Source organism: Coloeus monedula (genome assembly GCF_965178545.1).
Source record: "Coloeus monedula genome assembly, chromosome: 7".
NCBI lineage: Eukaryota > Metazoa > Chordata > Aves > Passeriformes > Corvidae > Coloeus > Coloeus monedula.
This window is the reverse complement of record NC_138787.1, coordinates 39,394,368-39,413,151: the sequence shown is the minus strand read 5'-3', so window position 1 is coordinate 39,413,151 and position 18,784 is coordinate 39,394,368. Positions and strand designations below refer to the sequence as shown.

General features: G+C 44.6%; 1 protein-coding gene across 1 annotated transcript; it reads left to right on the top strand.

Moving 5' to 3' along the window:
• Positions 1–277: 277 nt before the first annotated feature.
• PRPF40A (pre-mRNA processing factor 40 homolog A) lies at positions 278–18,119 on the top strand. Its single transcript, XM_082285444.1, has 26 exons — positions 278–745; positions 2,163–2,300; positions 3,770–3,850; positions 5,304–5,334; positions 5,548–5,570; positions 6,266–6,343; positions 6,420–6,530; positions 7,188–7,308; positions 7,749–7,773; positions 8,370–8,666; positions 9,599–9,707; positions 10,002–10,066; positions 10,677–10,841; positions 11,122–11,230; positions 11,703–11,853; positions 11,958–12,091; positions 12,471–12,585; positions 12,706–12,797; positions 12,919–13,035; positions 13,572–13,709; positions 14,734–14,829; positions 15,667–15,753; positions 15,858–15,954; positions 16,050–16,111; positions 16,717–16,851; positions 17,092–18,119. Exons 1-26 carry the CDS (start codon positions 383–385, stop codon positions 17,182–17,184), a joined length of 3,033 nt encoding a protein of 1,010 aa, XP_082141570.1. The 5' UTR covers positions 278–382; the 3' UTR covers positions 17,185–18,119.
• Positions 18,120–18,784: the final 665 nt, after the last annotated feature.

Below are 18,784 nucleotides of genomic sequence, written 5' to 3'. Positions count from 1 at the left end.
CAGCGGCACCAACCACGGCGCGCGGGGCGGGGGGGAACGGGCACCGGCCCGGCCGCGCTCGGCCCGTACCACCCCGCACCGCCACGGGGGGGGCGCAGGAGCTCGGCGCGTACCACCCCGCAGCACGGCTGAGGGGAGATCTACCGCCACCTCCCGGTCGGCTTGAACGCCAAGCTGAAATAGGTGGAGCGGGAAGTCCCCCCTCCTTCCGGCGCTGTTGGTGCCGCCCGGCCCATCGCGCACCGCCCCCGGTCCCACGTGAGCGGTTTCCCGGCGTGCCCCGCGCTCGGCCGCCGCAGCTGCCGCTTCGCTCCGCGCCCCGCGCTCCCGGGAGCCGCCCGAGCGAGCCCCGCGCGGCGGGGCCGCGCCGCCCGCCGCCGCCATGTCCGGCGGGGACTCTACGGCCGCGGCCGCCGCCGCCTCTCCGCAGCCGCTGCCGTTCTCGCTGCCGAAGCCGCCGCCCCTCATGCAGCTGACGCCGGGCGACGCCGTGCGGCCGGTGGGCTCGGGCGCCGACCAATCGCCGAAGAGCGCGCGGCTGGCGGCGCGCCCCGATTGGCCGGCGGGGAAGCCCGTCAGCCTCCTGGCGCCGCTGCTCCCGCCCCGCGGGGACCCCGAGCCGCTGCTGCCCTTCGGGCCCGCGGCCCCGCGGCCGCCGCTGCGCGGGCGCCTCCTGGGCCGCTGCGGGGGCTCCCTGCTCAGCCCCGCCATGCGGCCCGGCGGCGTCGACCGCGGCTCCCTCATGGTGAGTGCGGGCTCGGGTGGGGGGGCGCGGAGTCACAGCGTTGGGGAGCTGGTCCCGCCTCCCTGCTCTAGCGGGGTCATGCCAGGGTTGGGTGGGATGGGCATCCCATGGCACAGAGTTGTGTGCAGGCGGTTCTGAGTATCCCCACTGAGGGAAGCGCCAAACTTTCTCTGGGTACCTGGCACCCGCACAAGGAAGAAGTTCTTGCTCCTGTGCAGGGCAATTGCCGGGCTCAGGCCCTGCCCGGTGCTCTGGTGCCGCTGCCGGGCCCCGGAGCAGAGCCCGGGCCCTGCCCTGAGCCCTCCCTGCAGCCAGGGACACCCAGGGCTGAGGGCCCCTCTCAGCTGGGGCTCCTCTCGAGGCTGAGCAGCCCCGGCTCCCTCAGCCTGTGCTGGGCACGGGGATGCTCCAGGCCCTTCCTCAGCTGCGCAGCCTCCGCTGGAGCCTCTCCAGGAGCTCCCTGGCCCTGCTGGGCTGAGGATCCAGAGCTGGACACAGCACTCCAGAGGTGCCTCATAGAGCTGGGCAGAAAGGCAGGATCAGCTGCCTGACCTTCTGGAAATGCTCTTCCTGATGCCTGCCAGGACACACTGGATCACAGACCTGGCTGTATCCAGAGCTGGGAAAGGGTCTGGAGCAGCAGGAGCGGCTGGGGGAGGTGGGAAAGGGGCTCAGCCTCGAGAAAAGGAGGCTCAGGCGGACCTTCTCACTCTCCACAACTGGTGACAGACAGCACCAGGGTGACGGGTCCCTCTGAACTCAAGAAAACACTGAAAAAGGTCAGAGGAGAATTTTAAGGAACACTGTTCCACCTGGAATTACCTGGGACTTGGGAAACAGGAGCTGTCACTGCATGTGCTGTGAGAGGATGTGATTGAGAAAAGTCAGGTGTTCTCTCCAGAAGATTCAAACCCTTTTAGTTACTTGTGGTTTCTGGCCTAAGAAAAATCATTGGAAAACTGGTTTTGGACTGAAAGGTGGTAGAGTTTGGGGTAATTAGGGAGAAATCCTCCCCTGGGAGGGTGGGGAGGGGCTGGGATGGAATTCCCAGAGAAGCTGTGGCTGCCCTTGGATCCTTGGCAGTGTCCAAGGCCAGGCTGGAGCACCCTGGGATAGTGGGAGGTGTCAGGGGTAGAGCTGGATGAGCTTTAAGGTTCCTTCCAACCTAAACCATTCTGGGATTCTGCAATCAATAATTTGATTTCTTTTTCCCCGTTAAATGTGTTTTCCAAAGGGAAATTCTGCCCAGGGTTTACCTTGAGGTACTCTCAGAGCTGTTGCCTTTGTTTGGAACAGAAAGTTCTTAAAGTGTTTCAATAATTAAAAAAGCAGGAAAGGCATCTCCCTTATTCCCTTTAGTGAATGTTTTGGGTCATTGCCTTCCTGCTGATTTTCCCTGTTTGTTGCTGTTTTCCAGATGGGACACCCAGGAATGCCCCACTACCCCCCCATGGGGATGCATCCCATGGGACAGAGACCTCCCAACATGCCCCCAGTTCCCCACGGGATGATGCCTCAGATGATGCCCCCCATGGGAGGACCCCCAATGGGGCAGGTAAGGCCCTTCCACAAGGATCATTTTATTCCCTGTCTTCCCATAATGATGCCAAGGGATCCCTGAGCTGGGTAAATCTCCCTGGGAAGAGGAAAGGTCAGTAATTCAGGGAATTTTATCCTGTCCAGGTTAAAACTCTTCTCATGGGGAACACTGTAACTTTAATTATCAATTGGTATGTGAACAGGTAATTAGTGCACCTCTAACTCCAGTTATAAACAGGTATGAATCCATAATTTGGGGTTTATTAAAGTTTATTGGAAGTTTCCTGTACATTTTGAAGGGATAAGGTTGGTTTGGAACTTCATGTCTCTTGAATTCTTGGCCGATTCCTACATCCACACACAAGAACATTACAGCAAGGGAAGAAATAAATACATATTGAATTTTTGCAGAATTCCTGCTTGAATCCTAGGGATTGATTTATAATCCCTGTATCCCGTTGTTGCTGATGCCATGGGACAGGAAAAAAGCCCTGAGAAGTGTCACAGCCACAAGCAAGGCCCCGCTTTTGGCAGCTTTTCTTTTCAGTTATCACATTTCCTGTGTGGTTTCTGATTAAACCCTCAACTCCTGAAAGAAATAATTCTCTTTCTGGATATAATAAATATCCCAGGAATGGTTAATATCCTAGGGATGCTCCCTGTGATGGTGGATTATGGAAGTGGAGACTGGGCAGAGAGGGGATGGCAGGGAAGGATTAAACCTTTGGGAACAGCCCATGGTGGCAACTCTTCCTTTGTAATTCCTTGGACACAGCATCCGTATTTTTCCTTAAATTGGAGTGTAAAGGCTTGGTAGGAATTTCTTCACTGTGAATTTGCAGCTTCTGGGGTGAAAATAAAGCAGTTTTTTAAAAAATGAGGAGGATTTGACTCATTAGCACTGTGTGTGTTCATTAGAAAGCAAAGCAGAAATTCTGGTTTATTCTTCTACTTTTTTGTAACTTCTTTTCCACAATTCCCACTCTTTAGACAGGAAATATTTCACATGTTAGGGAGCAACTCAGGACTTTTTGGTAGATGGAGAGCAAAAAGCTGAAGGTAAATGTCGTGTCTGGGGGTTCACCTTTCCTTTGTTCTTTTATTCCCTGTAGCCTTGGAATTCTGCAGAAATCATTCCTAACCTTTATTTTTTCCTGCTTTTACTTAGGATTTCAGTGATGGTTTATTAACAGCCCCCCCCATCATTTGATGGTGTTCCTTTGGGGTTTAAATGGTCTTTATTGATATTTCGTATCCAACTTTGGAATCTGGACATGTCATTCCTAATATGAGGATCCCTGTGTAGTGGGAGTGTGATGAAGGGAATCACAATCCCACAAATCTATTTTATTTTTTGTCACCTAAGAGGGATGTTTGGGGTTTTTTTAATTAAAAAGAAGTATCAGATAATGGCTTTTCAATAAAAAGATTGTATTATATGTTGAGAATATGGTAAAATACATGGAAAATACTCTTGAATTCCAGATGCCTGGAATGATGCAGTCAGTGATGCCTGGAATGATGATGTCCCACATGTCCCAGGCTGCCATGCAGCCCACGGTTCCTGTGAGTTTCATTTCAGTTTTCCAGTTTTTAAAAGCTTTTTTTAGCAGTTGCTGTTGTTCAGTCTTTACTTTCTTTAATCAGAAAATAAGAATTTCAGTTTTAAACGTATTTTTCATTGCAATGGAGTTTTATGTGGCTCTTGAATTATTGTAAAACAAAGAATTTTGTGATTTTCATCAGTCTTTAAACTCCTTTTAGTTTTCCTTTCTGGATTCTGCTCCCCACATTCCTTGTCCTTCACTTCCTGGAGTTTGGCAGGAGCCACTGTGACCTTGGACTGTTTGGAGGAAGGAAAAATTGTCTGACCAAGAGATTCTTCTCTCTTAAATTTTAATTTTTTGAAGAGTTTTAATTCAATATTAATGAGATCTGAATCCATTAGAAAGAGATTGTTTTGTACAAGGTCCTGAAATTCAGTTGAGTATAAAAATTGCTGGAATGGCTCAAGGAATGAGGAGTTCTTTGGGTGGAAATGGAGAGGGAAACGTTAAAACAAAATACAGGTGAAATCTCTGAGGGGAGAAAATTTAGATTAAATTCTGTTCCTAGGAAATAAATTCAGTCCAACCCTAAGAGATCCACTTAAAACCAGTAACAGCCACTTAAATGTAGAAATAGATTATTTTAATGGTTTTTTTCCCCATGCAGATTTATATCCCTAAGTGAGATTCCTCTGGAATTTCCTCTAGTGCAGAGCACAAACCTTTGCTCCCATTTTTGTGGATTATTTTGGCTGCCTGGTGGAAAACCTAATCTGAATAAAGATTGAGGCCAACTGGATGATCCTGGAATGTGTCACCCAAGGATTGTGGTTTTTCCAGGTCATTCCCCTCTGGGAAGCTGATTAGAAGCAGTGGAATTCCTAAAAATCAGTATTTTAGTCAGATTAATGCTCATAAAATATGCAAAAAATTACAATTTTGATCAAATTAATGCTCTTAAAATACACAGCAAATTCCTGTGAATTCCCTGGTTTCTTCCAGTTGGATATCAAATCAAATTGATCCAATGTGATTTATTTTCATTTTTTAACCAATTTTTCTGTTTTCTTGAGGAATATTTGAGGTTTGTAGCTGAGAACTGAAAACAAACCTTAATCAAAGCTAAATCCACAAGGAAAAAAATGGGAAAACTTTGAATTTTGTTGATTTTTTTTTCCTAAATGTAAGGAATTTCAAGAAGGAAGAGCTCCATGAATGCAACTTTAATACATCCAAAGCCTTTTGCCACATAATTATCCCAACTAATGATGTTCCTAATTGCTTATTTAAGGAGCAGGAATAATTAAGAGGGAACCAGGAATCCTTATTTAAGGAATTAGAGCCTTTTGTGGCAGTAAGTCCTTGTTTGAATAATGAATATTGGATTTTTTTAGGATTTAATTCCTCAGTATTTAATGATTTAAATTTAATTGTTTAAATGCCTAATTGTTTTAATTTAATTATTTTTACAGCCAGGGGTGAACAGCATGGATGCACAAGTAGGTGAGTAAAAAGCTTGTTATAATTTCAAAATATTTACCCCAATTCAGCTGAAATATTAAAAAATTGCACTTTTCCCTAAAATGTGATGGAGCATTTCAGTCCTGGAATCTCTATTGGTGCCCAGGACATTTTTTTCCTGGCACACATTGAGGAATATTTAGAAAAATGAAGCAACCAAACCTGGTTTTAATTCTTAATTATTTTATTTTTTAGGTGTGACCCCTCCTGGAACTCAGGTATGTGGAAAGCACAATTCCAGAAGGTTGGAATTCCAATGTGATGTGGGGCAAATGTGGCTTTAGGAATTTCAAGGAAAACCTTGTTTCTTTTTTTCCTCCCCCTTTTTTTTCCCTCCCCTCCTTCCCCTCCCACCTTTTTCCAAGTTTTTGGTTGTTCCTTGAAATCTGTGGGCCTTGTCCCAGCTTAATTATTAAATATAGATGAATATCCATATTATTTCTGGGAGATTTCCATCCTGGGCCATTGGACTGTCAGGAAATCCAGCTCCCCTTGGCCATATCCAGTCACTGATCCACAGCAGGTGGATACAGTCCTGATTCCAGGGAATTCGTAGGAAAACTGGCCATGGAAAGCAGCAGGAAGTTTGATGTAAGCTCAATATGCCAGAATCTTCCTGAATAAATTTTCCTGAAGTTTTGGGAACGGGGAGTGCTGCTGGAATTTTGTCTTGGAGTTGTTGGAGTCTGACCCCTTCACTTCCACTTTCTGGTGGGGATTAGGCCCTTCAGAATGTGGAATTTAACAGCTTCACTCCCAAAGAAGGAGGTTTTGTGGAAAAATACTGACTTAAGGTGTGGATTTGGGTCCCTGCCTTTCCTGTGCTGCTGCAGCACTTGGAAAATCCAGGATATTTAGGTGAAAACCACCAATTAATCAGGATTTTCCAAGGCCTGTTTTGTCTCCTCCTCAGACAACGCATCCCGTGGTCTCCACAGTCCAGCAAAGCTCTACTACCACCAGCTCTGCCAGCGAGGACCACTCCAAACAGGTCTGTATCCCACTATTCTTGTGGAGTTGGATCCCATCCTTTTGTTCATTATTAATTTGGCTTTGAATTTTCCCAGAAATCCACGTGGACGGAGCACAAATCCCCGGATGGAAGAACTTATTACTACAACACCGAGACCAAGCAGTCCACGTGGGAGAAGCCAGATGACCTCAAAACCCCTGCTGAGGTAACCAAATCCCAAATTAATTCTGGGAGCTTGTGCGAACACGAGGATTCCCAAGCCTAACACCTGCAGCAGGGATAATTCTGCTGGAAGCAATGGGAGCAAACTCTTCCAATAAGAAATGTTCCTGAAGCATTTGGATCGTTCTCCTTACGTCGGGAGAACCTGAGGGTGCAACGTGGCCAAAATTCTTCAATTTTCCTTATTTTTAGATAGGGTTTTTTTTTAAAAATAGGTATTTTTTTAATATTTAGAGAAGTCATGTGGAATTTCAGAATCATGGAATGGGTTGGGATGGAAGGGACATTAAAGATCATCTCATTCCATGGGCAGGGACACTTTCCACTATCCCAGCTTGCTTCAGCCTGGTCTTGGACACTTCCAGGGATCCAGGGGCAGCCACAGCTTCTCTGGGAATTCCAGCCCAGCCCCTCCCCACCCTCCCAGGCAGGAATTCCCAATTCCCAGTATCCCATCCAGCCCTGCCCTCTGGCACTGGGAAGCCATTCCCTGTATCCTGTCCCTCCATGCCTTGTCCTGTCACTTTGTGCCCAGATAAAAAAAGTCCCTCTCCCTCCTTTTTATAATCTTGTTATTTTACGTGTTTATTTATTGCTAAAGGAGATTTTCCTTGGAAAATCTTTGTTTTCTGTCCATCAGCAATTGTTATCCAAGTGTCCCTGGAAGGAGTATAAATCAGATTCTGGGAAGCCTTACTATTACAATTCCCAGACAAAGGAATCCCGCTGGGCAAAACCCAAAGAGCTGGAGGATCTTGAAGGTAAAAGGGGGCTGGACTTGTATTTTTATAAATATGTATAAATAAATTAATTAATTAAAATAGCAACAAAATCAACTGGGATAAAAAATAAGTGTAAAAAAGACTAGGCAGCAGTAATTTAAATATTTCCTTTTTAAAAATTCTTTTTAATAATCCTGACTTTCCTTCTGGGTGTTCGGACTCTTTTTTAAAAAATGAAAATAATTATTTTAAACAAAAAAGTCATTTTTATATTCCTCAATCTTCCTGTAGTGGCATTTTCTAAATCTTATTTTAATTTCAATTGATTTAATTTTTAAAGGGCACAAACTTAAAATTATTGATAGTAACAAAAATATTTTAAATTTTGCTTTTATTAAATCAATAATCACCAGAACCCCCTGTGTATATAAACTATTTTAAAGCAATATTTTAACTGTTTGTCTCCTTTTTTCCTCTAGCAATGATTAAAGCTGAAGAGAACAGGTATGTTTCTAATATTATGCTATTTTTTTGCTGAGGGAGTTTAAACCTTTTTGCTGAGGGAGTTTAAACCTTTTTTCTGAGGGAGTTTAAACCTTTTTTCTGAGGGAGTTTAAACCTTTGCTGAGGGAGTTTAAACCTTTTTTCTGAGGGCCTTTCAACCTTCCCTGGGGATCTTCAAACCTTTCCAGAGAGCCTTGAACCCCTTTTTTTTCCTGAGGGCCTTGAACCCCTTTTTTTTCCTGAGGGCCTTGAACCCCTTTTTTTTTCCTGAGGGCCTTGAACCCCTTTTTTTTTCCTGAGGGCCTTCAACCCTTTTTTTTTCCTGAGGGCCTTGAACCCCTTTTTTTTTTCCTGAGGGCCTTCAACCCTTTTTTTTTCCTGAGGGCCTTCAACCCTTCTTTTCCTGAGGGCCTTCAACCCTTCTTTTCCTGAGGGCCTTCCAGCCCTTCTTTTCCTGAGGGCCTATAAACCTTTTCCAAGTATTTAACTCTCCCTAAACCCCTCATTCCCCACTTTATCTCTCCTTTAACCTCTACCCTTGCCCTGAATCTTTAAGACCAGTGCCTGGCGGTGACTGTTGTTGTTTGTATCCCAAGCACGAAGCCGGAGGATGCGGCCGCAGCCGCCTCAGCTCCGGCCGCAGCCGCGGACGCTCCGAGCGGAGCCAGCGCGGCCCCGGCCGCCGAAAGCGCCCCGGCCACGGCTGCTGCCACGGGAGCCGCTTCCGAGGGGGAATCTGCTCCAGCCGCTGCCACGGGGGACACGGACGGTGCTGGGGCAGCCACGGCTGAGGAGCAGGGCCAGGGAAGCGCTGCCCCCGGCACACAGGACGGGACTGCGGACACGGCAGCAGCTGCCACGGATGAGGCGGCCAAGCAGGAGGCCTCGGGAGAGTAAGTGGAGTTAAAAGGCAAGGGCATGGATTGCAGCTCCAGGAAAGTGGATTGGGATGGGATATGAGGGGGAAGTCCTTCCCTGTGAGGCTGGGATGGAAGTCCCAGGGAAGCTGTGGCTGCCCCTGGATCCCTGGAAGTGTCCAAGGTCAGGTTGGGTGGGATATACCTTGGGATAGTGGAAGGTGCTCCTGCCCATGGCAGGGGTGGATTGGGATGATCCTTTATGTCCCATCCCACCCTACCCATTCCATGATTCCATGATAATTTATGAAGCCACATGGCTTTGCTGCCGTTTTTCATTTCTTAGCAGCCTCAGTGACAGGAACATTCCATAAATTTTCCAGTAGCTGTAAGAATTTCCCAGGGTGCCATTAAACTCTTCCCCCTTATGCTCCTTTTCCATGGTTCTGTGCCATTGGTTATCACTGGAAGAAAATAAAATACTAAAGAGATTTTTATCTGTTCCCGCCACAATTCCTTTTATTTTAATAATGAAAAATTGATTATGTGAAAAATTAAAACTTAGGATTTTTATCATTCAAAGTAAAAAAGAAATGCTGTGGGGGATTTTAGACAGCAAGACATAATTAAGGATAAGAGGCACATTTTTAGGCACTTCTCTTTATGTTTTTATATAAAATATCAATATTCCTGCTGAATTTCAACATTATATTTTTATGAATCATTTCTAGGTAACTTCAGCAGGCAGCAAATTACAGGAGGGAAATATTTTGCTGAAATAATTTGCTTTTTTTGATCTTTTTTTCATCAGTTGTGGTGCCTGTAAGGAAAAGCTTTACATGAATTATCAGAATGACTTTTTTACTTTGAGTTGCTATTTAAAAAACTCATTCTGTGATGGTTTGTGACTCTTCAGTGCCTCTAACTTAGAAAAAAAGGCTGAAATAATTAAATTCTTCTTGTTTTAGTGCTGCTGCAAAGAAGGAGGATGAGGATGCCCAACCAGTTAAAAAAACCTACACGTGGAACACAAAGGAAGAGGCTAAACAAGCATTTAAAGAACTGTTAAAAGAAAAGGTATTTGGGCCAATTATTGGTATTTTATTGACCAATTACTAATGTTTTATTGAACTACAAAACCTGGTTTAATTTTTATTTTATTTACCAGGTTTTACTGGATTTTTTTGGTGAAGAATTCCTCACTCTTGTAGAAATGAAAGAAAAGAGTTTTCCAGTGAAATGTTGTTTTAGCTCAAAAATAAAATGCCTTTTTCCCCCTCCCCCCCCCCCCCAATGGCTGTTTTTAAGGAATTGTTCCTTGTTGGATGTTAATTCCAGATTTGATTAATCCATAATTTCCTGTTTTCACAGCGAGTTCCATCTAATGCTTCCTGGGAGCAAGCCATGAAAATGATCATTAATGACCCCAGATACAGGTACTGAGTCCTCCTTTAATTCCACACAAACCCTTTTTTAGGGAATTTGCCTTCCAAACAATCCAAGATTCTGTCAGCAACAGATATTCCTGCATTTTGTGCCGTTGGCAGGGAATTTTCCTCCTTTCCCCCATAAAGAAACGCTTCAAACAGCTTAATTTTCATTGGGAAGAAGCTTGGAAGTTGGTATTTTATGCTGAGTTTGGGATTAAAATGTTTAGATTATATTTGATTTTATCTTAAATCTGGATTAGTCAAACCTGTTGCCTTGTGCTTTTTGGTTTAGATTTTCTTATGTATTTTTTTTGTTTTCTTATTTTCTTTTTCTGATGTTTCTGAGTTTTTCTCTGACTTTTCCTTTCCTTTTTCTCTGACTTTTCCTTTCCTTTTTCTCTGACTTTTCCTTTCCTTTTTCTCTGACTTTTCCTTTCCTTTTTCTCTGACTTTTCCTTTCCTTTTTCTCTGACTTTTCCTTTCCTTTTTCTCTGACTTTTCCTTTCCTTTTTCTCTGACTTTTCCTTTCCTTTTTCTCTGCTTTTTTTTTTTCTTCTTTTCTCTGCTTTTCTTTATCTATAAATGACATTATTCTTTCCTTTTCTTTCCTGGGAAGTGCTTTGGCAAAACTGAGTGAAAAAAAGCAAGCCTTTAACGCTTACAAAGTTCAGACAGAGAAGGAGGAGAAGGAAGAAGCCAGATCCAAGTACAAGGAAGCCAAGGAATCCTTCCAGCGGTTCCTGGAAAACCATGAGAAGATGACATCCACCACCAGATACAAGTAAGGGACTTGGGACAGGAATGTGGGATAAAAATCCTGATGGGGATCCACTGCTTGGAGTGGCATCAACTTCCATTTTCAGCTTTTTCCTTCATTTATAAAAATTCAAAAGGTATCCTGGAAAAAACTTTCTCAAGAGGGAAAATCAAGGAGAATTCCTATAAAAGTGTTCCTGCTTGGGGCAGAGCTCTCCCTGATGGTCTTGGGGATTGATGGGATAATTTAGTCACCAATAAATAAATAAATAAAGAGTTGTGTGTTTTTCATTTGTTTTGCCCAGAAAAGCTGAACAAATGTTTGGGGAGATGGAAGTCTGGAATGCCATATCCGAGCGGGACCGGCTGGAGATTTATGAGGATGTTTTGTTTTTCCTGTCCAAGAAGGAGAAGGTAAATTCCCTTCAAATACATCCAGTATCTCCTCACTTGTTCCTAGATCACTTTAAACCTGTGGTTGAGGCTTTGTGGCAGATAAACAGCAGATTTTAGGGAAGTTTTTTGGGTTTATTGGGATTTATTCCTGCTGATTTTGCCATGTGTTGAATTTTTAGAGGGATTTAAATAAATTCCATGGTGACTTTTCTGCTAAATTAATGAAGCAATAATGATATGGAAAAACTGTGTTGTTCTGTGTCCAAGGCCAGGTTGGATGGGACTTGGAGCAACCTGGTCCCTGTCCAGGGCAGGAGGTTGGAATGGGATGAGTTTTAATGTCCCTTCCAACCCAAACCACTCTAGAATTCCATGATTTTATATAAATTAAAGTTGAATTCTACATTTTCTTGGAGAACACACTTGGTATCCTGTACTTCTGTCCAAACCACCTCAAACTGAACCCCCCAAAAAAAACTTTTCCCCTCAGGAACAAGCCAAGCAACTCCGGAAGAGGAACTGGGAAGCTCTGAAGAACATCCTGGATAACATGGCCAACGTCACCTACTGCACCACCTGGTCAGAGGCTCAGCAGTACCTCATGGACAACCCCACCTTTGCTGAGGATGAGGAGCTCCAGAGTATGTCCATGGGCTCTAGGATTCTTTGGGAAGGAGGGTTTCTTCCTGAGTGGGAAGGAATAACCTGATCTTTTTTCTCCTTTTCTCCCCTGTTTTCTTGCTAGACATGGATAAGGAGGATGCCCTGATCTGTTTTGAGGAACATATCAGGGCCTTGGAAAAAGAGGAGGAGGAGGAGAAGCAGAAAAGTTTGCTGAGGGAAAGGAGGAGGCAGCGTAAAAACAGGGAGTCTTTTCAGGTTGGTGGAATTTGGGGGTCTGTCTTAAACATGTCATGGAATATCATGGGATATTCCACGTGGGGTTTTTTATTTCTGAGGGTTGATTAAAGGGGGGTTTAAAGCCTCAGGTGTTGGGTTGTAGCATTTTCTCTGCTGTGTTATGCCAGAAAGGTGGAAAAGTAGGGAAAAGTGACAGGGAATAGGCCTGGATGGGAAGGAGATGCAGCTGGAATGTTGTAGATGGTGGAGAAAAGCAGGAAGAACAACATAGAAAGTGATTTTTCAATGCTATTGGAACAACAATGGAATTCCAGTTACCAAGACAATCCATCCCAGCTGGTACCAAGGAGAAGCATGAGGAATGACTCCAGATTCCCATTTTCCTCGTGTTTTCCAGCTGTTTTTGGATGAGCTGCATGAGCACGGCCAGTTACATTCCATGTCCTCCTGGATGGAATTGTATCCAGCCATCAGCTCCGACATCAGATTCACCAGCATGCTCGGCCAGCCTGGTAAGGAAGGGAAAACCTGGGATTTGGGGCAGGACAGGGCACTTACTCCTGTTTTTTAAAACCTAAAAATGCAACTCTTTGGTTAAACCTGACCTGTGGCTTAACTAAACCCTCCCTCAGGATCAACTGCGCTTGACCTGTTCAAGTTTTATGTGGAGGACTTGAAAGCTCGTTACCACGATGAGAAGAAGATAATTAAAGACATCTTAAAGGTGAGGTTTACCTGGCTCCTCCTTGAACTCCACATTTCCCATCCCAGGGAGCTGGGATTTCCTTGTGGGAATTGAGGGAATTCCTGAGTTCCCTCATGCCAAAGGAGCCACTTTTTTCCAGGATAAAGGATTTGTGGTGGAAGTGAACACTTCCTTTGAGGATTTTGTCACTGTCATCAGCTCCACTAAAAGAGCCACCACTTTGGATGCAGGGAACATCAAGCTGGCTTTCAACAGTGTAAGTATTAATTAATACATTCATTAATTAATTGGGATATCTGGGTAATTAGGATGGGAAATCCCTTTTCCAGACAGGAATTAGGGTTTATTTTCTAAGTAATTCCATAATAGTTGAGGAATATTCTGTTATTTAGAGTTATTTAACTGATTCCAGTTGCCAAAATAAACATAAACCTTAATCCGAGCCATCAACGTTCCCAAACTTGAGGAATTCTGGGATAGGAATTTAATGATGTTCTCCTGTTTGTACATAAGATTTCCCCCGATTTGTGTGTTGCTATAATTTTCCATAATTGGATTCTCAGGAACAGCAATTCCATGCTTGGAAAATAAAGAATTGCTTAATCTGCGATAAAATAATCATTTATTATAATAACTTCGATTTAATAATTAATGCATTTACCTGTACTTAATTTCCTTGTCATTCCCATGTGACTGAGACACAACTCTGAGGGTGAACTGTCCCAAAACCCCCAAGAAACTGAATGATTTTCCTTCTGCTTTCCAATCCCTCGTTCCTTTCGCTTCCCGCAGCTGCTGGAAAAGGCGGAAGCGCGGGAAAGGGAGCGGGAAAAGGAGGAAGCCCGGAAGATGAAGAGGAAGGAATCAGCCTTCAAGAGCATGTTGAAACAAGCCACCCCCCCTATCGAGCTGGATGCTGTCTGGGAGGATGTAAGCATGGCAATTCCCTGGGAAAGAATTCCCAGATTCCCAAAGGGAATCCCTTAAAACGCCGCGGTTTCCAAGCTCTTCCTGGTTCCGCTTCTGGGACTTCAAAATCCCATTTTGGGTTTTTTTTCAGGAAAATTTGGAGTTGCATGGGGAGAAATTCATCCTGATCCCTTTGATTACAATTTGAAATGAAAGAATTCCTAAAGCAAATGGAAAAAAACTCGAATAATCCTACAAAGCTCCCAAAATTCATTGGAATTATTTCAAAGTGTAAACGTTGTCCGGGATAAAATAACCTGGAAAACCTTTCCAAGGACAATTTCTAGAAATATTTGGGGATTTTTATGCTTAAATGGAATGTGCAGGAAAAACAGTGGGATTCTCCATGTTTCCATGAGTTAGAGCTTCCCCAAACACTGGAAATTTGGGATTTGCTTGGAAATCTGGGATTAAAAGAGTTTAGCCTCGTACCAGTTCAGGAGCTTTTTCAACTGGTGAAAATAAACCCATTTTTATTAAATTCTTACTATTTTAAAAATTATTATTATCTTCATTTTTTTTTCATTTTTCTTATTGTTTTTATTTTTCTTTTTTATCATCTTATTATTTTTACTATTCATTTTTATTTTTTCTTATTTGTATTATTTCTGTTATTTTTACTGTTTTTATTTTTTACTGGTTTTATTTCTTGCAGATTTTAGTTTTCTTATTTTTCTTATTTTTATTTTTCTTTTCCTTAATTTCTCTTATTTTTTTTTATTTTCTTATTTTTATTATTCCTTATTATTTTTCGTATTTTTATTATGCCTTATTACTTTTATTATGCCTTACTATTTTTCTTATTTTTATTTTTCTTACTCTTTTCTTGTTACTCCTTACTGGTTTTATTATTTCTTACTGTTATTGCCATTATCATGACTATATTATATTTTATTATTATACTCTATTTATTCTTTTCTAGTATTTTAACAAATCAATCATTAAATTATTTTGAGTATCATTAATAGAATTATTTTCCTGACAGATCAGAGACAGATTTGTGAAGGAACCAGCATTTGAGGACATCACCCTGGAATCTGAAAGGAAAAGGATATTTAAGGATTTCTTACACGTACTTGAGGTAATTATTCCTTGATTTTTAAAATCATTCGACAGCAGACAACAAAAATTCCTTTTCTTCCTAAATTGGGTGGGAAGGGGAAGGATTGGAGGGAATTTTTGTTCCGTAAAGTGATAACAGGAGATGAATTTGATTTTTCAGCTCTCACTCTTGGAGGTTTTGTTCCATTTCCTGCAGTTTGGAAGAATTTTAACTGACAGTTTACCTTCTCATTTTATAGTTTGCAATTAGGCAGAGCAAGGGGTGGGTTTAGGCCAGGCTTAACTTGGATCCAGGGAACAAATCCATGTGTTTTCCCTTGCTCCTGGCTGCTTTTATGGCAGCTCCAACATGGCAACAGTGCCCATTTTTAGGGATTTTGATACTAAATGCTGATTGTGGAGGTTTTAACCTTTCCCAGCTTTTGTGGATCAGGAAAAACATCAATTTTTTGGGATGTCCTGTAGGAGCTGATGAGGTGGTGCTGCCATTAAATGCTGCTTTTGTGGAGTGTTTAACATTTCCCAGCTTTTGTGGATGAGGAGAAACATTCCATCAGTTTTTTGGGATGTCCTGTGGGCAGTGATGAGGTGGTGCTGTCCTTAAATGCTGATTATGGAGTTTTTAACCTTTCCCAACTTCTGTGGGTGAGAAAGATCCCATCAGTTTTTTGGGATGTCCTGTAAGAGCTGGTGAGGTTGTGCTGCCCCATCCCTGGAATTGTCCACGGCCAGGTTGGAGCACCCTGCTCCAGGGAAGTTGTCCTTACCCATGGTGGAACAGGCTGGGATTTTAGGGTTTTTCCAAGCCCAATCCCTGCTGGAATTCCGAGCTCACCCCTCCTTGCCTTGCCCACAGCACGAGTGTCAACACCACCACTCCAAGACCAAGAAGCATTCGAAGAAATCCAAGAAACATCACCGGAAGCGCTCCCGTTCCCGCTCCGTGAGTATTCCTGAAGATCCTCCCTCTGCAATTCCAAACTGCACTAATTCCTGCTGCAATTCCCATTTGTTAATTGGCATTCTCCCCCTGGGCTGGCTCTGAAGGGCTCGGAGTCCGAGGACGACGACAGCCACTCCAAGAAGAAGCGGCAGCGCTCGGAATCGCGGTCGGTGTCCGAACGTTCTTCCAGCGCCGAATCCGGTATGGGATGGGATTGGCTTCCCAGCAGCTGGGGGTTTATCCCTGGGGATTTATCCATTGATTCCTGGGTTTTTTGTTTCTCCCTGTGGCTGCAGAGAGGAGTTACAAGAAGTCCAAAAAACACAAGAAGAAGAGCAAGAAAAGGAGGCACAAGTCTGTAAGTGCAGTTCAGTTTGGAGCTGGATTATGGAAAACCTGGCACCTGCTGTCAGTAATCCCAGCTGGATTTTCCAAGGGAAAAGTTGGGATCAAACTGGAGGAGGGTATTGCCAAAATAACAACTTCTGTTAAATATTCTTAATATTAAACCACTTCAAACTGCTGAATGTGGAGGATTTAACTCCGTGTGAAGGACTCCATGAGTAACCTGGGATTTGCTGGTTTTCTTGGCAAATCCAGGTGGTCCCCTTCATTGTGGAGAGCTGGGAAGGATCCCAGCCATTCCTCATGCCTGCCTGAGCATCAGGGTTGTGTTGGAAGCTCTGAGTTGTTGTACAAGAGCAGCAGAAGGATCTGAAAAGCAGAAAGAGCTTCACTTCTTCCTGTGAGGGTGGGGAGGCCCTGGCACAGGTTTCCCTGGAAAATGGTGGCTGCTCCATCCCTGGCAGTGCCCAAGGCCAGGCTGGACAGGGCTTGGAGCAAGCTGGGATAGTGGGAGGTGTCTCTGCCCAGGGCAGGGGGTGGAACTGGATGAGATTTAAGGTTTCTTCCAACTTAAGCTGGACTTAATACTCACTATTCCCTTTTTTTTTTTTTCCCCAGGATTCGCCAGAATCTGATGTGGAACGAGAGAAGGACAAGAAAGAAAGAGAGAGGGACAGTGAGAAGGAAAGAGCCAGACAGAGATCCGAGTCCAAGCATAAATCTCCCACTAAAAAACGGCCTGGAAAAGATTCCGTAAGCTCTGCTTCCTTTTTTCCTGAGGCTTTGGGCTCTAGCAGCAGGATCTGCTGGATGCTGATTCCATAGGTGTGCTCTGGGAGAGGTCAGAGGTTGGATTTTCATGATCCTGGAGGTCTTTCCCATTCCCAAATTTGGATTTTGGGGTTCCCAAGTGACACAGAGCAGCCAGTTCTGGCTCTGTTGTGGAGGCTGCCCAGAAAATCCCATCCTGACCGCTGTCCCATCTCTCCACAGGGAAACTGGGATACCTCTGGCAGCGAGCTCAGTGAGGGGGAGCTGGAAAAACAGAGGAGGACTCTTTTGGAACAGCTGGATGAAGATCAATGAGCAGATTCTTGATACCAAAAATGTTTACAGGTGGCAAAATAAAACCAAGCCTTGTGTGGGCGAGGCCCTGGGGCCGGTGGCCGGTGGCCCATGGCCACAACAACGGTGGCTTTTAGTTTTTTACCACTTCAATCCAGTCAAAAGTAGAAAAATCCATGGAATTCTGAGGGCAAAGCTGTGCCTGGCCTGGAGCTGCGGGGCGGGATGGGGGCCGGGATCCCCTGGAGGGGACACAGAGGTGGCAGCAGTGTCCCCAAGCACTTTCCCTGTGTCCTTCCTAGGCAGGGAACAGCCCTGGGCTGCCTGGGCAGAGCCCAGTTCAGCTTCAGGAAAAAAATTCCTAATTTAATTCCTTGTGGTTTCATTCGTTGGATGGATTTGGTTGGGTGGGGTTTTGTTGGGAAGGCAACGGGAGTAAGGAATCCGTGTCCTGATGTGTTCTGCACAGCCCTGGATTTTGGGATTGTCTGGCACTGGAGATTGTTTCTCCAAGCCTGATTCTTGTCCAAGTCCCGACTCCCATCGATCCCAAATCCTGGGGAATGTGGTGGATGGGAATTCTCCTGCTGTGCCAGCAGAGGGAGCGTGTGGGCCACAACCACCTCGGCATTCCCTGAATCCCGACCCGGCCCAGCCCTGGCTGTTACTCCAGCGTTTCTCTCCACCTTTTCTCTCCCCCTTTCGAAAATTTAGGAATAAAAATCCAATGTTAAACGCAATTCCATGTGTTGCCTTAAGAACCTGCTGCAGAATGTACCTGCACAGCCCAGAGCAGCCCAGAGGAGGGAGGAGGAAGCAGCTCCAGCCCTGTTTTCCAGCCCCTGCACATTCAGGAAGGTGCCCCCAGCCCTGCTCGGTGAGAAAATTGGGAACCCGCTGTCCTTGGAATATTTTTGTACATTTTTATCGATGATTAAACCTTGTCTTTTAGCATGTACTGGTATTTATTTCTCCTTAAATACTCTGTACAGCTCTGAGCCACATCATCACTCACAAAACCTGCTTGAAGACTCTTTCAAGATTCCTTTGCAGGAATTTTTCCCTGAATTTTGACCACTTTTACCAGTGCATAAACACCCAAAGGATCCATTTATGCAGGGAATTCTCTGGCTGGGGTGGTTACAAGGCTCAGACTCCTTAAGTAAGAACACCCTGGGATGGAAATGAGTTATTTGAAATCTAAAATATGCAGGAGGTTGTAACCATTTTTTCCTGGGATGCTTTGGGATTTTCTGGGATGCTTTGGGATGGGAAAGCACATCCCAATCCTGCTGTTTCCCCCTGAAGGGTCATTGCTCATCACCCATTGCCTGGGGGAAGAACACCTGGATTTGGTCAAACAGGGCTTGTGGGAATTTTTGGCATCCTTGGGCTGTTTGGTGTGGAAATCCAGGTTGGAAGCAGTGGCAGGGAATAGATTCCAGGTTTTTCCCTGCAGCAAGTGGCTCTCCCAAGGAAGTTGCTGCTCCAGGGCTTTACCTCTGTGCTTTGCTCACCTGCCAGCCACGTCCCTGGATTTATATCCCAAAATGGGAATGCTCCAAGTGGGAACTGCCCAGCAGAGTTTGGGAAACACAAGGGCAGCTGGCCCTGAAATCCT

Coding starts and splice junctions, on each gene's coding strand:
- PRPF40A (XM_082285444.1), top strand. CDS start 383: ATGTCCGGCGGGGACTCTACGGCCGCGGCCGCCGCCGCCTCTCCGCAG. Junction 5,571..6,265: donor TGACCCCTCCTGGAACTCAG/GTATGTGGAAAG, acceptor TCTCCTCCTCAG/ACAACGCATCCCGTGGTCTC. Junction 14,830..15,666: donor ATTTCTTACACGTACTTGAG/GTAATTATTCCT, acceptor CCTTGCCCACAG/CACGAGTGTCAACACCACCA.